Source organism: Charadrius vociferus, unplaced genomic scaffold (assembly GCF_000708025.1).
Source record: "Charadrius vociferus isolate BGI_N301 unplaced genomic scaffold, ASM70802v2 scaffold90, whole genome shotgun sequence".
Lineage (NCBI taxonomy): Eukaryota > Metazoa > Chordata > Aves > Charadriiformes > Charadriidae > Charadrius > Charadrius vociferus.
Genome location: NW_009647222.1, coordinates 9,511,593 through 9,528,881, shown reverse-complemented (window position 1 = coordinate 9,528,881; position 17,289 = coordinate 9,511,593). Strand labels below are relative to the sequence as shown.

At 40.4% G+C, this 17,289-nt stretch overlaps 1 protein-coding gene across 1 annotated transcript in view; it reads left to right on the top strand.

Moving 5' to 3' along the window:
• Window positions 1-17,289, top strand: part of EFCAB6 (EF-hand calcium binding domain 6) — a 130,806-nt gene that overhangs the window by 79,691 nt on the left and 33,826 nt on the right. Inside the window, 6 exon segments of the mRNA XM_009879780.1 lie at window positions 503-617; window positions 3,956-4,089; window positions 5,299-5,534; window positions 9,083-9,179; window positions 10,221-10,339; window positions 11,880-12,107. Coding sequence (XP_009878082.1) covers window positions 503-617; window positions 3,956-4,089; window positions 5,299-5,534; window positions 9,083-9,179; window positions 10,221-10,339; window positions 11,880-12,107 — 929 coding nt within the window.

Below are 17,289 nucleotides of genomic sequence, written 5' to 3'. Positions count from 1 at the left end.
CTTTGAAGAGCAGCAATGCAGAAGGAATCCTGCCTTCCATCTAGCTGCAGCTATATGTGGTTCAGGGGCCTGAATCCATTCTGCAGCATTTCTTGTCCAGGAGGTAGTTGTGGCTGACTTGTGGGGAAAAGTGAAAGTGGCAAATTCTACAAATGACAGTTTTCCTCCAGTCTACTAAATGAGCTAGCGTCGTCTCTTCTGGCGCTTTTTAGTTTCCAGGTGAAGTGTAATCTTAGCCTGTCACTTGGCACTTTTGTTTAAAATGCCAGTCTCAAAAATATAGTCAAATTTAGCTCTCCATCTCTTTCTGTGTAGAATTGAAGTTGTATGGAATAGAACTATATTTAAACGGCTTACTGTAAATGTAAGGGAGAGAGATCGATTTTCAGAGTAATTTCAAGCTGAACCATAGGATAAAACACCCAGATATTTAGTATTCAAAATGACATATTAAGCAAGAAAATAGGCCATTATATAACTTATTTTATTTCTCTTCTAACAGGTGTTGGAAGATCATGGTATGCCAATGGACGACAGTCAATTTAATCTACTAACAGAAAAGCTAGGGTTACCAGATGGAGGGTTGAGTTTTCTGGATTTTGTGGCAATATTGGAAGGTAAAGGAATTTTAACACCAGCAGAGCATGAAGCAAACTGTTCGTGGAAGATCCAGAATTTTTCTTCTTTGAGGAAACTGTATTGGTGAAAATTACCATTGATACAATTTTTAGCACATGGATGACCTTCTTGTCTGTAGTTCTTTGACTCCTGACCTAATTAAGCTGTTTAGTATCTAACTCAAGACTAGAAGGAAACTGGAACATGTGGGACGTGACCTAACTGAAGGTCCGGAGGGTTGCGATGGAGTTGTCACTGACAGATTGCAAAAAGAAACTGACTGATTTCTCTGCCTTGAGAGGATCCTTGTCCTCAGCATTTCTAACTCTTATTCACAGTCTAAGGATTATGTTGTATCCTAAATTACAGTGGATTATTTTATAGTACTGATATCCAGCAACACTTTCTATTCTGTGTAAAAAGTAAGAAGACAGTAACTACTCCTTTCAGGAATGAAAGGTCTGTAAGTGATGAGTTTTAGTGGCTGTATGTACAACTGGAGCTCTGTGGTGTGACCTGGTTACTTATTGGTTTATGGTTTTAATTTAAAGTATTGCTTTTGAATGTTAAAGCTGCTAAGGGACATTGCTACTAGAGAATGCTGAAACGTGGTTATCTATAACATAATTGATAGTTTTATTGGACTATCAAGAATCCCAGTGAGACAGTGAGTTTTACTGTTTGTTTAGATATAGATGTATTATCCACCCATATAATGAGGATGTTGTCTTCATTGATTTACCATTGCTGAGGAATGAATACTGGAGGAATATATTTGTAATTTGGGAGCGCATTTTTTCACCTCAGCCTTAGCCCATCAGTAATTTCACTGATTTCAAGGCACTGTAAGTAAGGGATTCAATTTCCAACTCTTAAAAATAAAGCTGATAGAATCTGAACTGATTTCTTAGGTTGGAACACTAAGTGCAATGTAAAGCTAGTAAGTAATTATTCATTTCTTATGTCTTTTATACATCTAGATTTTGTGAGTAAAATTCTGATGCCATTGAAGTAAATGGGAGTTTTGCCATTGGCTTCAAGGACTATTTTATCTTCTGTATTATGCCTCTGTTATTATTCTCAGAGGTGTGCATTTACTTTTTTTCACACTGTTACTATTATTTTCTGCTGTCATTTTTCCTCTTTTAGAACTAAGACAAGGAGGAGAGCTAACTTGTATTTAGCTAACATAATATTCAGTTTTTTCTTCATTCAGGCCTAGAAGTTTAGAAGTTTGTGAATATACCCATCTAATCATCTGTCCAGAAAAATATGTGTGCTTTTATCCAGGAGCCAAATGAAAGATGCTTGAAACAGGTTAACCTTGAGGAAACTGAGTGTGCCAGCTCTTTGATTTAAAACAAGAATCAACAGTGTTTTGTCTGTATTTAAAGTTTTTGCTTTTGGCAGTTATGAAAAACACAGCTTTTCACACAGAATGATGGGGGTTGGAAGGGACCTCTGGAGATCATCTAGTCCAACCCCCCTGCCAGAGCATGTACACCTACAGCAGGTTGCACAAGGTGGCATCCAAGTGGGTTTTGAATGTCTCCAGAGTCAGAGGCTCCACAACATCTCTGGGCAGCCTGTTCCAGTGCTCTGCCACCCTCACAGTAAAGAAGTTCCTCCTCATGTTTAGATGGAATTTCCTATGTTCGAATTTGTGCCCGGTACCTCTTGTCCTGTCACTGGGCACCCCTGGAAAAAGACTGGTCCCATCTTCCTGGCACCCTGCCTTTAAGTATTTATAAGCAATGATAAGATCCCCCCTCAGTCTTCTTTTCTCCAGACTAAAAAGACCCAAGTCCCTCAGCCTTTCCTGATAAGAAAGATGCTCCAATCCCCTAATCATTTTCTTTCCATGCATTACTATATCTCATAGTTGTAAAAGGAAGTACAACCCACATTTAACATAAAGTAAGTTTCAGAAACCAGAAGCCAAAAAAAAAACCCTCCTAACTTATTTTTCAATGATTGGTGCATCACTGGGGTGGAGGGTGGCCTGTAGTTACAGAAAAAGAAACAGATCTGATTTTCTTCTAATAAGCTTTAGTGGGGAGATAACACAAGTACTAATTTTGTTGACTAGACTTCAATAGAAACTGGAATTGAAAAAAGGGAAGGATAGTGCATGGCTGTAGAGGGGAGTAGGATTTAAAGAGTAAAATCAGGAGAAGTTAAAATGATGCAGTGGATACTATTTAGTGATTCTTCGGAGTAGTTGTACAGGCTCTTGTGTGTCAGTGTAAATCTTTTAAAAATAAAAGAAACGTTCCTTAGAGCAGACCATTAATTTAGCATTTTTCTTTTCAATCAGGAGTAGGGTGTAGTGAAATGTCTGTGTGTACATTTTTCTTGGGAAGTTTTTCCCATTTTAAAATCTGATGTGAATTACTTTACTCCTCTATATGGCTCATATGTTGCAGAAAAATTCTAAAATGCTCAAGAGGTTACAAAAGATGCTTAGTCTCTTTTTCCCCAGAAGCAAGGCAAAATAGGTTCCTAGAGTACCACTGCAGAATGTGCAGAAGGCATCAGATCTGGAATGGTGACCAAAATAGCTCTTCTATGGCCAAAAATGTGTTGGCCCTTCAGGACTGGAAGTGCATGGGTGCCCTGCTGGGAAGCTGACTGTTGTCCTTTCCTAATCCTTCTGAGCTGTGGGATAAAAAACTTGTGACAATGTGAAGCTGCTGCTTGTGCTGGACTAAGTCTTGCCAGAGCAGAAAATCAGGTGAAATAGTTTCAGTGGGGATGCTCTGTTAAGTCAGGTGTGTTTTGATGGCAGATCTGAAATAGCTTACATCGGTTCAGACTGGAAGAGGGTTTAGCCAGGATAGAATTTCTCCAGGGGAAATGGTCTAGTGTGCAGTGGTTGTACTATACAGTCAAAGATACAACTAGTTACTTTCTCTGACACTGTCTGCAGCTCCTGCGTTCCCTCACGGAGACAGACAGGCGGTATGACAGCGAGTCACGGCTTTCACAGTGTTTCTTTTCTCCTCCTCCACTCTGATACCTCCCTTCCTCAAAGCAATCAGGCACCAGAGAAGGCTAAAAAAAAAACCCAACAAAACCTTGTCTCAGCTGTACTTTCTTCAGTTGAGATTATCTTCCTCACCTTGTGCTGGGAAAACTATAGCAGCTAAGGCCATTACTGTAAATTGGGTGGACACCACTAATACTGCATACAGCTATTGGACTTTATCATGTTTGGGCTGTAAAGAATATGATTTCAGAGTTTCTTGGTTTTTTATATTATATTACTGTGCTATTTATCAGATAAATTTAATATAATCTTTTCAATGTTTGCTATACTTTGATTTCATTGTTGCAGATGCCAGATTGAATGGGCCAGGAGCTACATTATGTAACAGCCCAAACCACAGAGTCAATGATGCTAAGTATCATTACATGACTGCTGAAGAATGTCTCAATCAACTTAATAATAAGCTGATGGAAGTCTATGGGGTAAATACATTGATCCATGGTTTGCTTTTGGCAGTGAAGCTGGTTGTTATTTCAATACAAACATTTGTTTTCAAAGTTGGTTTGGAAGAGCTGTCAGGAAAGTGACTCAAAAATTATGTTGCATTTCATGTCTTCTGTGTTCTCAGAAACTTCAAGTTCAAATACATTCAGCTTTCAAGGCAAAAACTTTTTTTTTTCATTGTCTTTTCTGCAGCCTCTGCCAGGAAAATAGGATCTGAGTTATTTTTTCCCATCCTTTTGTGAGCATAGCTATTAAAGACTCTGCAATTAGAAAAGAATAACTCTGTACTACTCATTCATGGAACAGTCCGTCTATTCATGAGAATGATCGTTCAAGAAGATGTTCTTAGTCCCTGAAGTTTGCAACACAGTGATCTTAATCAAGAGTTGTTTTCCAGCTTTTCTATGTTTGCTAATTATTTTCAGTAATTACCATTAGAATGTAATCCTTGAATTCCCACCATGGATATGCACAGAGTAAGAGAGATCACATTTTACAAAGAATAGAAGCCACAGTCATTACCCTTTTGCTCAGTTCATCCCATCCCCTCCCATCCCATGCCCATCCCACTCCCATCCCATCCCATCCCATCATCCCATCCCATCCCACCCCATCCCATCCCATCCCATCCCATCCCATCCCCGTTCCCTGGGAGAAATGGAAAGATCAGCATTTGGGAAAGGGATCCGCCATTCAAACCAGCTTGGACACCCCTATATCGATCATCATTACTTCAGATTTCTGAAGAACTGCACCATTTTAAAGGTGTTTGAACATTTTGCATCTGTTTGAATGGGAGAAGCCGTTCACCTGGTAGATCAATTGCTGTAAAGTCTCTCTTCATTATAGGTTTTCTACAGGTGTGCAAGGGTAGAAATGAGGTACCTCTCAGTATAGTACTGATGGAAAAGTGGAGGTCAATTTGTAAATTTTTAGGGAGATGGTTTTTTGATGCTCTCTACTTTTGCTCAGTTCTGTACATGCTTAAGATGAAAGCAATAAAACTGCGGTTTACTGTGGACTATCCCAAGTGTTTAGTAAGGCAGTATTATAAATGCTTTGTATTCTCAAACTGCGTTAAAATATTTGCCTGTTGTCAAAACAAGCCTAGAGCAAACATTTGTTATTTATGTTTAAAAATATGTAGTTGATATGTTAAATATATTTAGTTAAATATTCCTTGTTAGGACACCTATTCTGCCTTCCATGAAACAGACAGTAACCATGACGGTATCATCAACATGCTTGACTTTCAGCAATTCTCAGACAACTTTCTGCTTCGTCTTAGAAATGAGGAATTTCTGTGCCTAGATGGTTTGTCGGGAATGAACCTGACCTGCACATTAAATTACCAAGCACTCTGTCAACTGTTCCACACCCAAGAAACTAAGGAGGTATCTCCTTGGCTCGTGCCATCTCACAAGTAAGAAAGAAAAAGTTGTGTAGTACCTACAGTAATCTGATCTGTTTACAGAAATGAATATGCTGTGTGAAAATTTGTATTGGGTATAATTGAAAAAAGATAGTATTAAAGTATGTCTTTATCAAGCTGAAGTTGGGTAGCTTTACCAAGTTCTCAGTGATTTGTGACTCCATTAAATCAGATATTGAATCCATGGCTAGGTTAAAATGCCAGAACTACCCCTGGAGACTGCTTAAATCTGTAAGGACTAAAATATATACCGGTGCCTGAATTGGAGCCTTAGAGCTAAGCTATCCTCCAAACTGGACAACTTTGGTGCATCTTCCAAGCATGCAGCACCAGGAACGTGGTTTGGGAATCAGATGTCATTTTGGATTGAGGAGCAGCCAGGGTATTACCCAACTGGCACAGTGTCTGTCAGTTCTGAGACTAATATAGTTGCCAGTGTACATTACAGTAGTCCGAAACACCATGCTCCAGACCTTTATGCCACCAGAGCACTGAGAGTAGACAAGATCAAGTGGGGTGCACAGAAGCACTGAGGTGCTCTGGAGTGGGTGGAGGGTAGGGAGACCAGTGCTGCAGCCTCCCTTCCTGCGAGAAGCGATGCTGCTTAAAACGTCTGGAATTTTAAAGTTTGAGCTTAACTTTAATGATAAATAGCATTTAGGCACTAAAAAATTCATTCTAAAAACTCAGTGTGAAACTCTGTTTCACTGTGCAAACAGAGATAAATTCATAAAAATAATGACAAGATACAGCAGGACTGAAAAAGCTCCTGATCAACAACTCATCTCCACTGTGGCAGTGAAGATGTGATATATACACATAGGCTTATTTCCCAGTTTTTATTTGTCTCTTACAGCATTACTGTTGGCTCTGATGTTAGTAATATTTATCTGCTTGGTTTGTTTTTCTTTTTTCCTGAATTGGACAACCGAGTGAATCAAGGACATCAGTCTAAAACAAGAAAGGAAACTGATGATGATTGAGTCTTGCTAACAGTTGGAGTCTGAGACCAATTACTGTCGGGCTTTCATTTCTGTTTCAGTTTGGACTTAGCTAGAAATTGAAACATTTTGAATTGGGCTCCAGAATTTCCTCATTTCAAATACTATTACTGTTTCAGAAGTCCAGCAAAGAAAATAGAGTGATTGAAAGCCGTAAGAGCACTTGATTTTCCCAGCTAATTTTTTAGACTATTTTTGTTGGTCGATTTTGTAGGCTTATGGAATCTTCTCTCACACAGTGGGAGTGGGGAAAACTCAAAAGGTTCCCAGGCACCTAAAACAGATTAATGTGGCGTTCATGTTTCTAAATCCAAACAGAAGCCTCAGCAAAGGCTTTCAAGGCCCAGAGCCCCGGGAGCTCAGAAGTGACTGAGCATGCAGTGTTGCAAGGCTTGACTTCAGCAAGGCTTTCGACATCGTCTCCCACGTCATCCTCATAGGCAAGCTTAGGAAGTGTGGGTTAGATGAATGGACAGTGGGGTGGATTGAGCTGACAGGTAGAGCTCAGACGGTTGTGATTAGTGGCGCAGTGTCTAGTTGGTCAGTAACAAGTGAGGTCCCCCAGGGGTCAGTACTGGGTCCAGTCCTGTTCAATATATTCATCAATGACCCGGATGAAGGGATAGAGTGTACCATCAGCAAGTTTGCTGATGACACGAAACTGTGAGGGGTGGCTGACAAGCTGGAAGGCTGTGCCACCATACAGCATGACCTGGACAGGCTGGAGAGTTGGGCAGAGAGAAACAATATGAAATTCAACAAAGGCAAGTATAGGCTGCTGCACCTGGGGGAGGAATAACTCCATGCATCAGTACAGGTTGGGGGCTGACCTGCTGGAGAGCAGCTCTGTGGAAAGGGACCTGGGAATCCTGGTGGACAACAGGATGACCATGAGGCATCAATGTGGCAGCCAAGAAGGCCAATGGCATCCTGGGGTGCATCAAGAAGAGTGTGGCAAGCAGGCAAGCAGGGAGGTTATCTTCCCCCTCTACTCTGCCCTGGTGAGGCCTTATCTGCAGTACTGTGTCCAGTTCTGGGCTCCCCGGTTCAAGAAGGACAGGGAACTGCTGGAGACGGTACAGCAAAGGGCTACAAAGATGATTAGGGGATTGGTTCATCTTTCTTACGAGCAAAGGCTGAGGGACTTGGGTCTTTTTAGTCTGGAGAAAAGAAGACTGAGGGGGGATCTTATCATTGCTTATAAATACTTAAAGGCAGGGTGCCAGGAAGGTGGGACCAGTCTTTTTCCAGGGGTGCCCAGTGACAGGACAAGAGGTACCGGGCACAAATTCGAACATAGGAAATTCCATCTAAACATGAGAAGGAACTTCTTTACTGTGAGGGTGGCAGAGCACTGGAACAGGCTGCCCAGAGAGGTTGTGGAGCCTTTGACTCTGGAGACATTCAAAACCCACTTGGATGCCGTCCTGTACAACCTGCTGTAGGTGTACATGCAGGGGGGTTGGACTAGATGATCGCCAGAGGTCCCTTCCAACCCCTACCATTCTGTGATTCTGTTGTGGTTCTCCAGGACCTAAGTTCTGGTCTGTGCATGACATGGGTGGTACAGGAACTCAGTGGGTAGGTCAGATGTAGTTACCACATCTTGCCTGGTCTACACACCCAATATTCCTCTGCCTCTCATTTCAGAATCTTGACCCAGGGAGCATATTCCTGGAGTGTGGCTGAACCAGGCTGTAAAGCCATATGTCTGCAACATTTCCTCACAAAGCATCAGCCAGAGGAGAAACAGGTATTAGGTTGTAGCAAGAGGTGGGCAAGAGAAATGAACAGCCTTTCCTCAGTTTTCTAACTGGAAGAGAACTGTGCACCAAAAGAAGGGCTGCTCTTCTCAGGTGAAGGAAGGTGCACTATTTCAAAGAATCGTGAGATGTAAGGTCTCCTCGATTCTCAGATAGGCGTGTCCTTGTGTAGCACATGGATTTAGGCAGCTTTCTGTGTAGTGACAGCTATGCTGTATCCTAATCTGTGGCACCCATATTCCTCTGCACGTTTTAATTCAACCAGAAGCACCAGGCCTCCAAAAGGTAAACACTTGTAATGGTGGCTGAATTTGCAAATGTGGATCTCACTCCCCAGACTTACTAGCCATGTCTTGGTGACTCACAAAGATAGTTTTGATCTATGTTATTGATGTAAATCAAGGATAATCTTCCCGGAGTCACTCCAAGATATAATTGTTTCTGAGATAATTAACATTTCCTTCTATGTGTATAAATGATCCATGCTGGCTCTTGAGTTTGAGGAAGAATTGAACAACATTGATTTGAAAATAAATAGGGAATTACAAAATTTTAAACATCTTTGCTAACCTGCAGCTAGGGAAATAAGGCAGTATTTAAAGAATTAAGTTTACACAGATGTGAAGTAACAGTCTTTAATGGGTATCTTAGAAACTAGGAAACAAAACCACCACTGCCATGAAGAACAACAAAAGGGAAGGAAACTTGTCGAGATTAAAGATCCCACTAATGTAAAACGTAGTTAGTTGTTATTTTATTTCTTTTCTTTTCTGAGAAAAAAACAGATGATAACGGATGCAGAGCTAGCTTGTGATCACGCTCATTACTACCTTGTTATCAAAGCAAGAACCAGATGGCATGACCTAGCAAGGGTAAGAAGAATGTTTTCTTTAAATAAATAAGCAGCACTAATAGATTTCAGAACATTATGCAATGTTGATCTTCAGATTCTATAAATATTCAAAGAGACCCTTGCAAAATAGCTTGTTAATGATAAAAACTTACTATGTGATTAAAAAAAATCAACAGTTTGAATAATATTCAATTTTTGTAATGTTGATTATGTAATGGATGCTATTAGAGTTATTTCTAAAACTTTCTTCATATTTTACTATTGTCGGTTTTTATTTAATGTTTCTGTTAGTAGTCATGGGCTTCATCTGAGACCTGTTTGACTAAGTGCTGTACACAAACACACACCTACTCCTACGTTGACACCCAGCGTCGCCCAGCCCAGTGAAGCTTTGACTGCGATGCTTACACCATTCAAAGAGACTCTCACAAAACTACCCTATAAAAATTATTTCCACGTTTTTATCTTTTTAAACTTGTTGAGTAGTTGCAATATTTGGGCAACAGAGTAGCACAAGGGAAAATTAATATAATCTTTTCACTAAATGTTTGTGTAAATCAGACAATAGTACTGGTAGTCTCAGTTTGCAAGATGAATGGTAAAAAACTCAACAAACCCAACAAAAGAATGAAAACCCAGAGCAAAATCTAATTCATATTAGGTATAGAACAAAACTGGGGAGAAAATCTGCAGGTCTGCCATTTTTCAGTGCCTTCATCTTCCGCTGGCATGCTTCAGCAGTGGGCATACCCACGGCTGCAGGCACACTTCTCATGCTCATACCCCCTGTGTTTGCCATCAGTAAGAAACTTTCCACACAGAGTACACCACCTAAACACCTGTGATGTCAATCCCAATTCAAGTTTTTGAGAATAGCACATCCATAATAGAAAGTAGGAAACATTAAAAATCAAATGAAAGAACATTAAAAGATGAAATTCAGACATGCGTGATTTTCTGTTTCTTTCTCAATTCCCATTATTCATTAAGCTTACAGAGAGATCAAACATTTTGTCACACTTGTTGGTTCTTGTTAGTGATGATTTCTTTTACATTCCAGAATTTTCAGGAACTTGACAGTGAAGGAAATGGCATTATACAGCCAAGGGACTTGAAGAAAGTCTTGTTCAGATTTGGCATTCCAATCACCCTGAAAGAATTTAAGCAGCTTTGGGCAAGGTATGACAACTCTAAATGATTAGCTCTTGGAATAATGCATCTTTTATAGGATTATAGAGCCTTTGGTAGTGCAGCGAATGACAATAGATTACACTGCACAAGAAACATTTTATTTTGTTATGATTGTGACCTCATATCATGACACTGTGTTACAGGAGGCTACGTCTTATCATACTAAGCTCAAGAATACAATTAGATCCATCAGTTTCCAATGAATTCAAAGACAGGACTTTCTCTTGGCTTCAGTATTACTGATCCCTTTAATTTAAGATGCATTTTCTTCTTGGGTGGCACCTTAGGTTTTTGTTTGTACACACAAATGCCTACCTCAGTTTGTGAGGGGTGAAAGTCAGTTCCAGGTGTCTTGGGTCAGGTGGCAACTGCAGACAAAGCTTCTGTCAAGGAGCTCTGCAGACAATCCACATTGCATACCTGCCCGAAGGCAGTGCTACCAGCCTCTCCTTTTCAGAGCACTGAATTTACTTACAATATTTTCAACCTAAATAAAAGTGATTCAGTCAAAGGAAAATGCTACGTACCAAATACATAACAAAAGAAAGTAAGGTAATTTCATGCTGTGTAAAGATGGCAAGTAATATCATGAAATGTTTTTATAGACAAGTAATTCGTTGTGAAGTGGGAGAAAATACTTACCTGCCTTCAACAAAGAGGAGCCATGCTATCAAATGTGTTTGAAATGGCATAGATGTCAGCTGTATGTGACATTATATAAAAAGCTACCTTCATTATAGGTCTATTTAAAAAAAATAATCACTCTCTCTAACATATAGAACCTGAGTGTATTGCATTTTGGTTTCAAACTGCATTAACTATATAGTTTTTTCTTAGCATGGAATCATCTCTGAATTATTTTCTACTCCATTAGATTTTACTTTCCATTCTTATTCCTTATGGATGCCATGGCACATGAAGAGTATCCTTTTCATGCAGTTATCTGCTGCACAACTTCACTCCCATCAGCCACTCCTTTTATAGAATGTGCCTGGTATGTCTGTAACTTGAATAAAGGAATTAGAATGAAGCTGAGGCTAAATTAGGCATTACCATGCATCAGAGCACTAGCAGGGGGAGAAACCTCAAGAGAAAAAGCCTATGGAATGGTTTATACCTAAGAAAATATGAAAAGTGTTTATGAAGCTAAACCTATGTTTCTGAAGGATGATTACAGTTCTGGGCATCTCAGACTTGTATGACCAGTTTGAGACACTTGAGACTGAATTTTTAGGAACACTGTTCTCTGCATCTCAAGCCAAATGCTGAAAGGCAGCAGTACTGAGAGCTGGAGAATAGTCCTGACAATTTGGTCCTCAGGGTAGTATTTTCAGAATCAACTCTGTGATTACAACACATAAGCGCTATCTTTCGAGTCTCATATAGTCACTCCCTCCTCAGTGTGGTACGGCACCTATATAAGGAAGGGAAGTCAGTGAGATTTAAGCTGTTAAGTCACTTAAGGACATCTGTAATGCCTTTCTGTGAAGAACACATGAATATTTAAAAAGAGCATTTCTTTTTCAAGGTATGATACAGATGCAAAATGATATCTTACTCACCAAGAATTTTTACAGAAACTGGGGATAGAGTTTGCACCCGCTGACACAGGGCTCAGCAAACACATCATGGAAGACAGCTATGCGCATTTACAAATACATTATAATAATCAACAAAGGAAGCATTCAAAGCTGGAAGAGCGGCAGAAACAGCAAACTAAAGCTCTGCATGGAAGAGAAATTCAAAAGCAGATCAAGTAAGTTATTTATGAGCTTAGCATATAACTGTCTATGTTTGTATTTGGTTTGTTAAGATGACACTGTGTACAATAAAAATGTACTTTTACCACAAAAGGCTCTGAAAAGGAGTTTCAGAAGGTACTGGACCAAGCTTATACATAGTGTTATTCCCTTGATTTGCTGGAGATAAGCCTAGCTCAGTGTGCGTTATGAGACATTTTTTACAGATATTCTCCATGACTTATATTACTTATTTTACAGACTTTACAGCAATATGTATACTGACAAATCAGAATGTCCAGAGACATTCCCAGACATAGTCATCTATGCTGCTAGATGGCCAAACCAGTCCTCATCATGCTTTGGACTGTGTCAGCTAATGTTTTCCCCAAGCATGCCCAGCACCGTTTGGGAGCAAGAATGCTTCGAGGACCCTTTCTAATAGGCAGTTTGCAGCCAGCTGCTCCCTTTTGGAGGCAAAGAAGGTTTACTAGCAGACTAGCAGATATGCGCCAGCTGGCCTCTGTGCCCAGAGCACTTTCTGGCCTGTTTATTGGTATCATCTCAGCTTGTGGTTCCAGTCCTAACACTGCTGTCAGCTCAGATTGAGAGAGAAGAGCAAGTGTAGTTTTGTCACCCTGCAGGTCTCTTCTTCTCAGATTACTTCAGTGAACGTAGACTTAGACCTTCCTGATAACTCTCAACAGGGGCTTTTCTTGCAGCTGGAATGGTTGGGCGTGTAGGACACTGTGGTCCCATATCCTACCCTGCCCCTTGGATGAGGGCCAAGTAGCAATCACAGTTGGTTTCACATCCCTCTAGCAGTTAGTTAAATCGTTAGTGAATGTCTTTGTAGATTCAGCAAAAAAACAGTCTTGACAAGGATGGACCCTGGCTCCATATGACAGAAATAAGCACCTTGTCTCCAAGCAAGCGGAGTCTCCGCCTCAAACAAAATCAACACTCACAGAGTTAATAGGTCATTGCTCCTGAGAAGAGCATTTGACAAACAAATGACAAAATGATACCCCACTCAGACTGGAGTCTAATGATCCATGCTTGCCCTAGTGAGTCAGCAGTGATTAGCCTGCTGATGCTATAGGATTCCTGCACCTGCCAGCAGATTGAGGCAGCAGGAGAATCCTCTGCCCTAGTACGGTGCTGTTAAAATTTTATATTTCCAGATTCTAGATAGACACCACCTGGATGCTTATTGTGTTTTCTGCTTGTGCTTTCACTCTTCTCCTGAACCGTTTTATTTAGTTAGTTAGTTAGTTAGTTAGTTAGTTAGTTATGAGTAGAAACCCTCAGGAGCAAAAAAAAACATGTAAAAATACACCCCCAAGAGCACAGATTTGCTTTCTTTTATGCTCAGAAGGTGTCTGGAAGCTGTAGGAACTAATAAATTATTATTGATAAGAATGATAATTCCCCGTGACATTGTTGGTAAAGGTGATACAGTCATAAACAAAGAAGAGCAGCCCTTGTCTTGCAGATAAAGAGGCAACTTGGGAAATCATTAGACAGAAACCCACAAAACACAGAGAGAAGCCTGTAAGCTAAGGCTTTTGCCTTTTTACCTTGCTTTTTTAAATTCTGTTTTTCAGTATCCCAAATAGGCTGAAGGAATCAAGGGCAAAACTCTCTTTTCAGCATCACAACTCTCCCACCTGCATTGCAGGTCTCTGGCATAAACTGCACTTATGACACCCACAGGTATCCAACGAGCATTCCACCTGTAAAAAATTGCATAATATACAACAGAGATGGTTAGGCAGCTGCTGTGTTGCAGGCATTGCTCATTACTGTATTTATAACTGTCTGATGTGAAACTTAGGCCCTAACAGTCTTACACTGGGCTCTTCTGCTCCATTTGTTGTACCAGCCCACTGTCTCTAGCTTTACACTTGGATGAAGAGCTCTTTTGGTCAGGAACTTTCTATTTCTTTCCTGTTAGTGCAATGCCAAGTGCAAGGCAGCCCTGCCTCCAATGCTATAAATAAGAAGCAGCTCTGCAAGTAGGGAAGATGCTGTGCTGCAAGCAGAAATTATGCAGTGTGGCTCTAAGATGCAAATACTCACCTCGAAGCAGCTGGAGACTAATTAAATCAATGGGGAAGACATGACAAATAAAAATAAAATAGCTGTGATGTGACCTGCTGGCAGGTCCACATCATTTAGAATTATTTACTTTTGACAACCTACTATAACAATGACTATGTATAGAACTATGTATATGGCAACTATATACACAAATACTTAGATACCAGTGCATAGCAATTCCTATAGTAATATAGTATTTCCTCCAATAGTAATTTGGAGGAAAACAGAAATTGGCAGACTGGGTCAAGTATAACTGGATTCAGTTACCTGCTAGCAACCGGATCCAGAAGTTTCTGATTGAGGTGGAGCAGCCTTCTAATAGATGGGCATGGAATATTCTGTTCCCTGCACTAGGGCTGTCTCATCTTGGGGATGACTGAGTTTAGTTTAAGCCTGCAGATGGGATTTTTATACCGCTTTCAGAAATTATGTTCTAATTATTTGTTAGATTCTGGATTTTCTTGATTTATATAAGACATCCAGTTCTGCTCTTAATCTTTTGAATTTTCTGGCATCTGCAGCTTCCTCTGGGAATGAGTTCACAGCTTAATTGTGGCCTGCAAAAGCGTGCCTTGTTATTGATTATTGCTACCTTTCTGTTCTGGCTGAATGTTCTCTTCTGTCTCCCACACTTTCTCACCCACTTCCTGGCCAGTGGGAACAGTCCTGTGGTAGTAGTTCCTGTCTGGTTTTCTCTCTCGGAAAGCTGGAAGTACAAAAGGAGTTGAATCCAGGCCTCTGAACTCCTCAAATTTCACATAAGGCCCTGGAAAGCCATAAATGACTCTTAAGCCGGAGTCATTGTCTGATGGATGAAATCGAAATCCATCCACGTGGTGGCTGTGAAGGCAGTGATCCAGCCGAGTCTCAGCCTTCTGCTCCAGGACCATATAAGACAGCTGAGATATGGGAAGCACTGTTGGGCATTGTGCCCTCCTACTGTTAAGGTCAGCGTAAGGAGATCTGCTCTTGGTCGGAAAAATGGATGCACTGGCTGCAAAACCCAATCTTGGTGATCCACGTGGGTCTCAGCCTCCATTCTCAAGGAGTGGGAAAACTGATTCCTTTCACCTGTCAAATTCAGACTGGGAGGAGGCAGTTGCCTGAGGTGGGAATTTGCTGGTTATAGGACCCACTTCGGCTGCATTGGAACCAGCACCAACTCCCCTTTCTGTGATCTTGCTGAAGCCCTCTCGTTTCTATTTGTGCAGTGGCCGCATCCAGCCTGTCTCCTTTCTTCTGGCTTTCTGCAAGGGCTGTGAACCTCACCCTAACAGCTTTCGAGCAGCTTCAGTGCCCTGTGATTACACACTGTGAGGCAGACAAAAGCTCTGGACATCTTACAATTCAAAACATACTGCTGTGCACTTTTTTTTTCTTCTTTTTGCTTTTGTTGTAACTCACAGGAACAAATCGCCCAAATTAGAAACAGACATTGAACAGTGGCTCTCCAGTTCTTCAAGAAAAATACAAAACAATTGCAAGAAAATATTATTTTTTGGCTATGTAACTTGATCTATGGGTTTAATCCTCATTTACTCCACACACATATTTACTGCTGTGAGTGGAATAATTACTGCTTGGAAATCTTTTACCAGTCCAAAAACGTTGAATGCCTCAATTTTCCAAAAATATGAATCTCAAAAACTGATTTAATTTTACTGCAGCCTTTACTTTCATTAGGAGGATTTAAATGGAAGATAATAGTGGTGATGAAGAGTGGCACTGCAAGTAACATACAGTTGAAAACAGTCCAGAATTTTTCTGCAGTGAGGGTACAACGTGGACCATATCACACATTCAAAGCACACCCTTGCAAGACGGAAGAAGCAGTGCTAAATAGTCTTCCGGGGCTGGGGGAGATCAGTCTCTCAGTGAAATCGCAAACTGCCTTTAGGATGGTCCGCTGTTTTGGGCTTTTAGGCTGCTGCATCCTGCTTTCTAGGTCTGACTCTTTTGGTCTCTCGCACCCATCCTCCTCCAGCATTGCCCATTTGCAATCACTGTAAAGCCATGGGTTTTAAGCTGTGGCATATTACAGTAACTCAAAAAAAGCAAACCCTCTGTCAGCAAATTTTAGATCTGTGTCTCTGCTGGAAAGTCTTTAGGATTCTAAACATAATAAAAGTTAAAACCCAGAGATGTAATTAGCAGATGTGGGATCTCTAGGGTCTCATATCTAAGAGGAGGTTGAAGGAGTCTGAGCTGGTTAGTCAGTAAATCGAATCATGGAGATTCAAGACAGTAAAGCTAATTTGAGTGCAATGCAAGCACACTCTGACTGATGTGCACCCTCTGCAGCATACTTCTACGCTCTTTCCAACATAGGTCTCGCTTTGAGTGTAAACCAAGTACCACATGGTAACAGGAGCAGAATGTGAAAAAGAGGAAGGAATTAACTAAAAAAATGAGATTTGAAAGTGAAAAAAAAGGTGATAGCTCTTTGGGGGATTTTAGAGACTCTAAAACACACTGGCAATATTGCAGTTTCCTTGAAAAGATTCACATCAGGCTTTGAAACCTATATGCAGTGGCTAGATTAATCATAAGGAAGCTCACAACTATTTTCTGGAATATTACAGGAGTAGGAGCTATCAAAGTTTTTAATGTCATGAAACCAAGCCAGGGTGAGAGGGCAATCCATGCAGCTACAGAAAGAAAGTTGAAGGAATATTGCACTCCCAAGGAAACTTGAACTTCTGAAAGACACGGGTTTCATACGAGAATGCAGAAGGAGGAATCTTTTGAAGAATTTTTGGCTGATCTTAAAATAACGGATCAGTCAAGTAGCTATGACATTTTGAAAGATCACATTTTAAGGGATCAGATAGTGATTGGAATCAAAGATTCAAAGATACAGAAAAGATCCCAGAAAGGTAGGATCTAAAATAAAAAACAAAAAAACAAACAAAAAACAAACAAAAAAAAAAAGGAAAAAAAAAAAAGGAAAAAAAGGAAAATCTGTTTAGTCAATCTAGGACAATCGTAAGGGACAATATGAAAATATCAGAAGGGGAGCAGGACATGCTGTCTATCAGGAAACCAGAAGACAATTTTGAAGAAACTCTTCAGAGCTATCTGCAAGTAGTAGCAGAA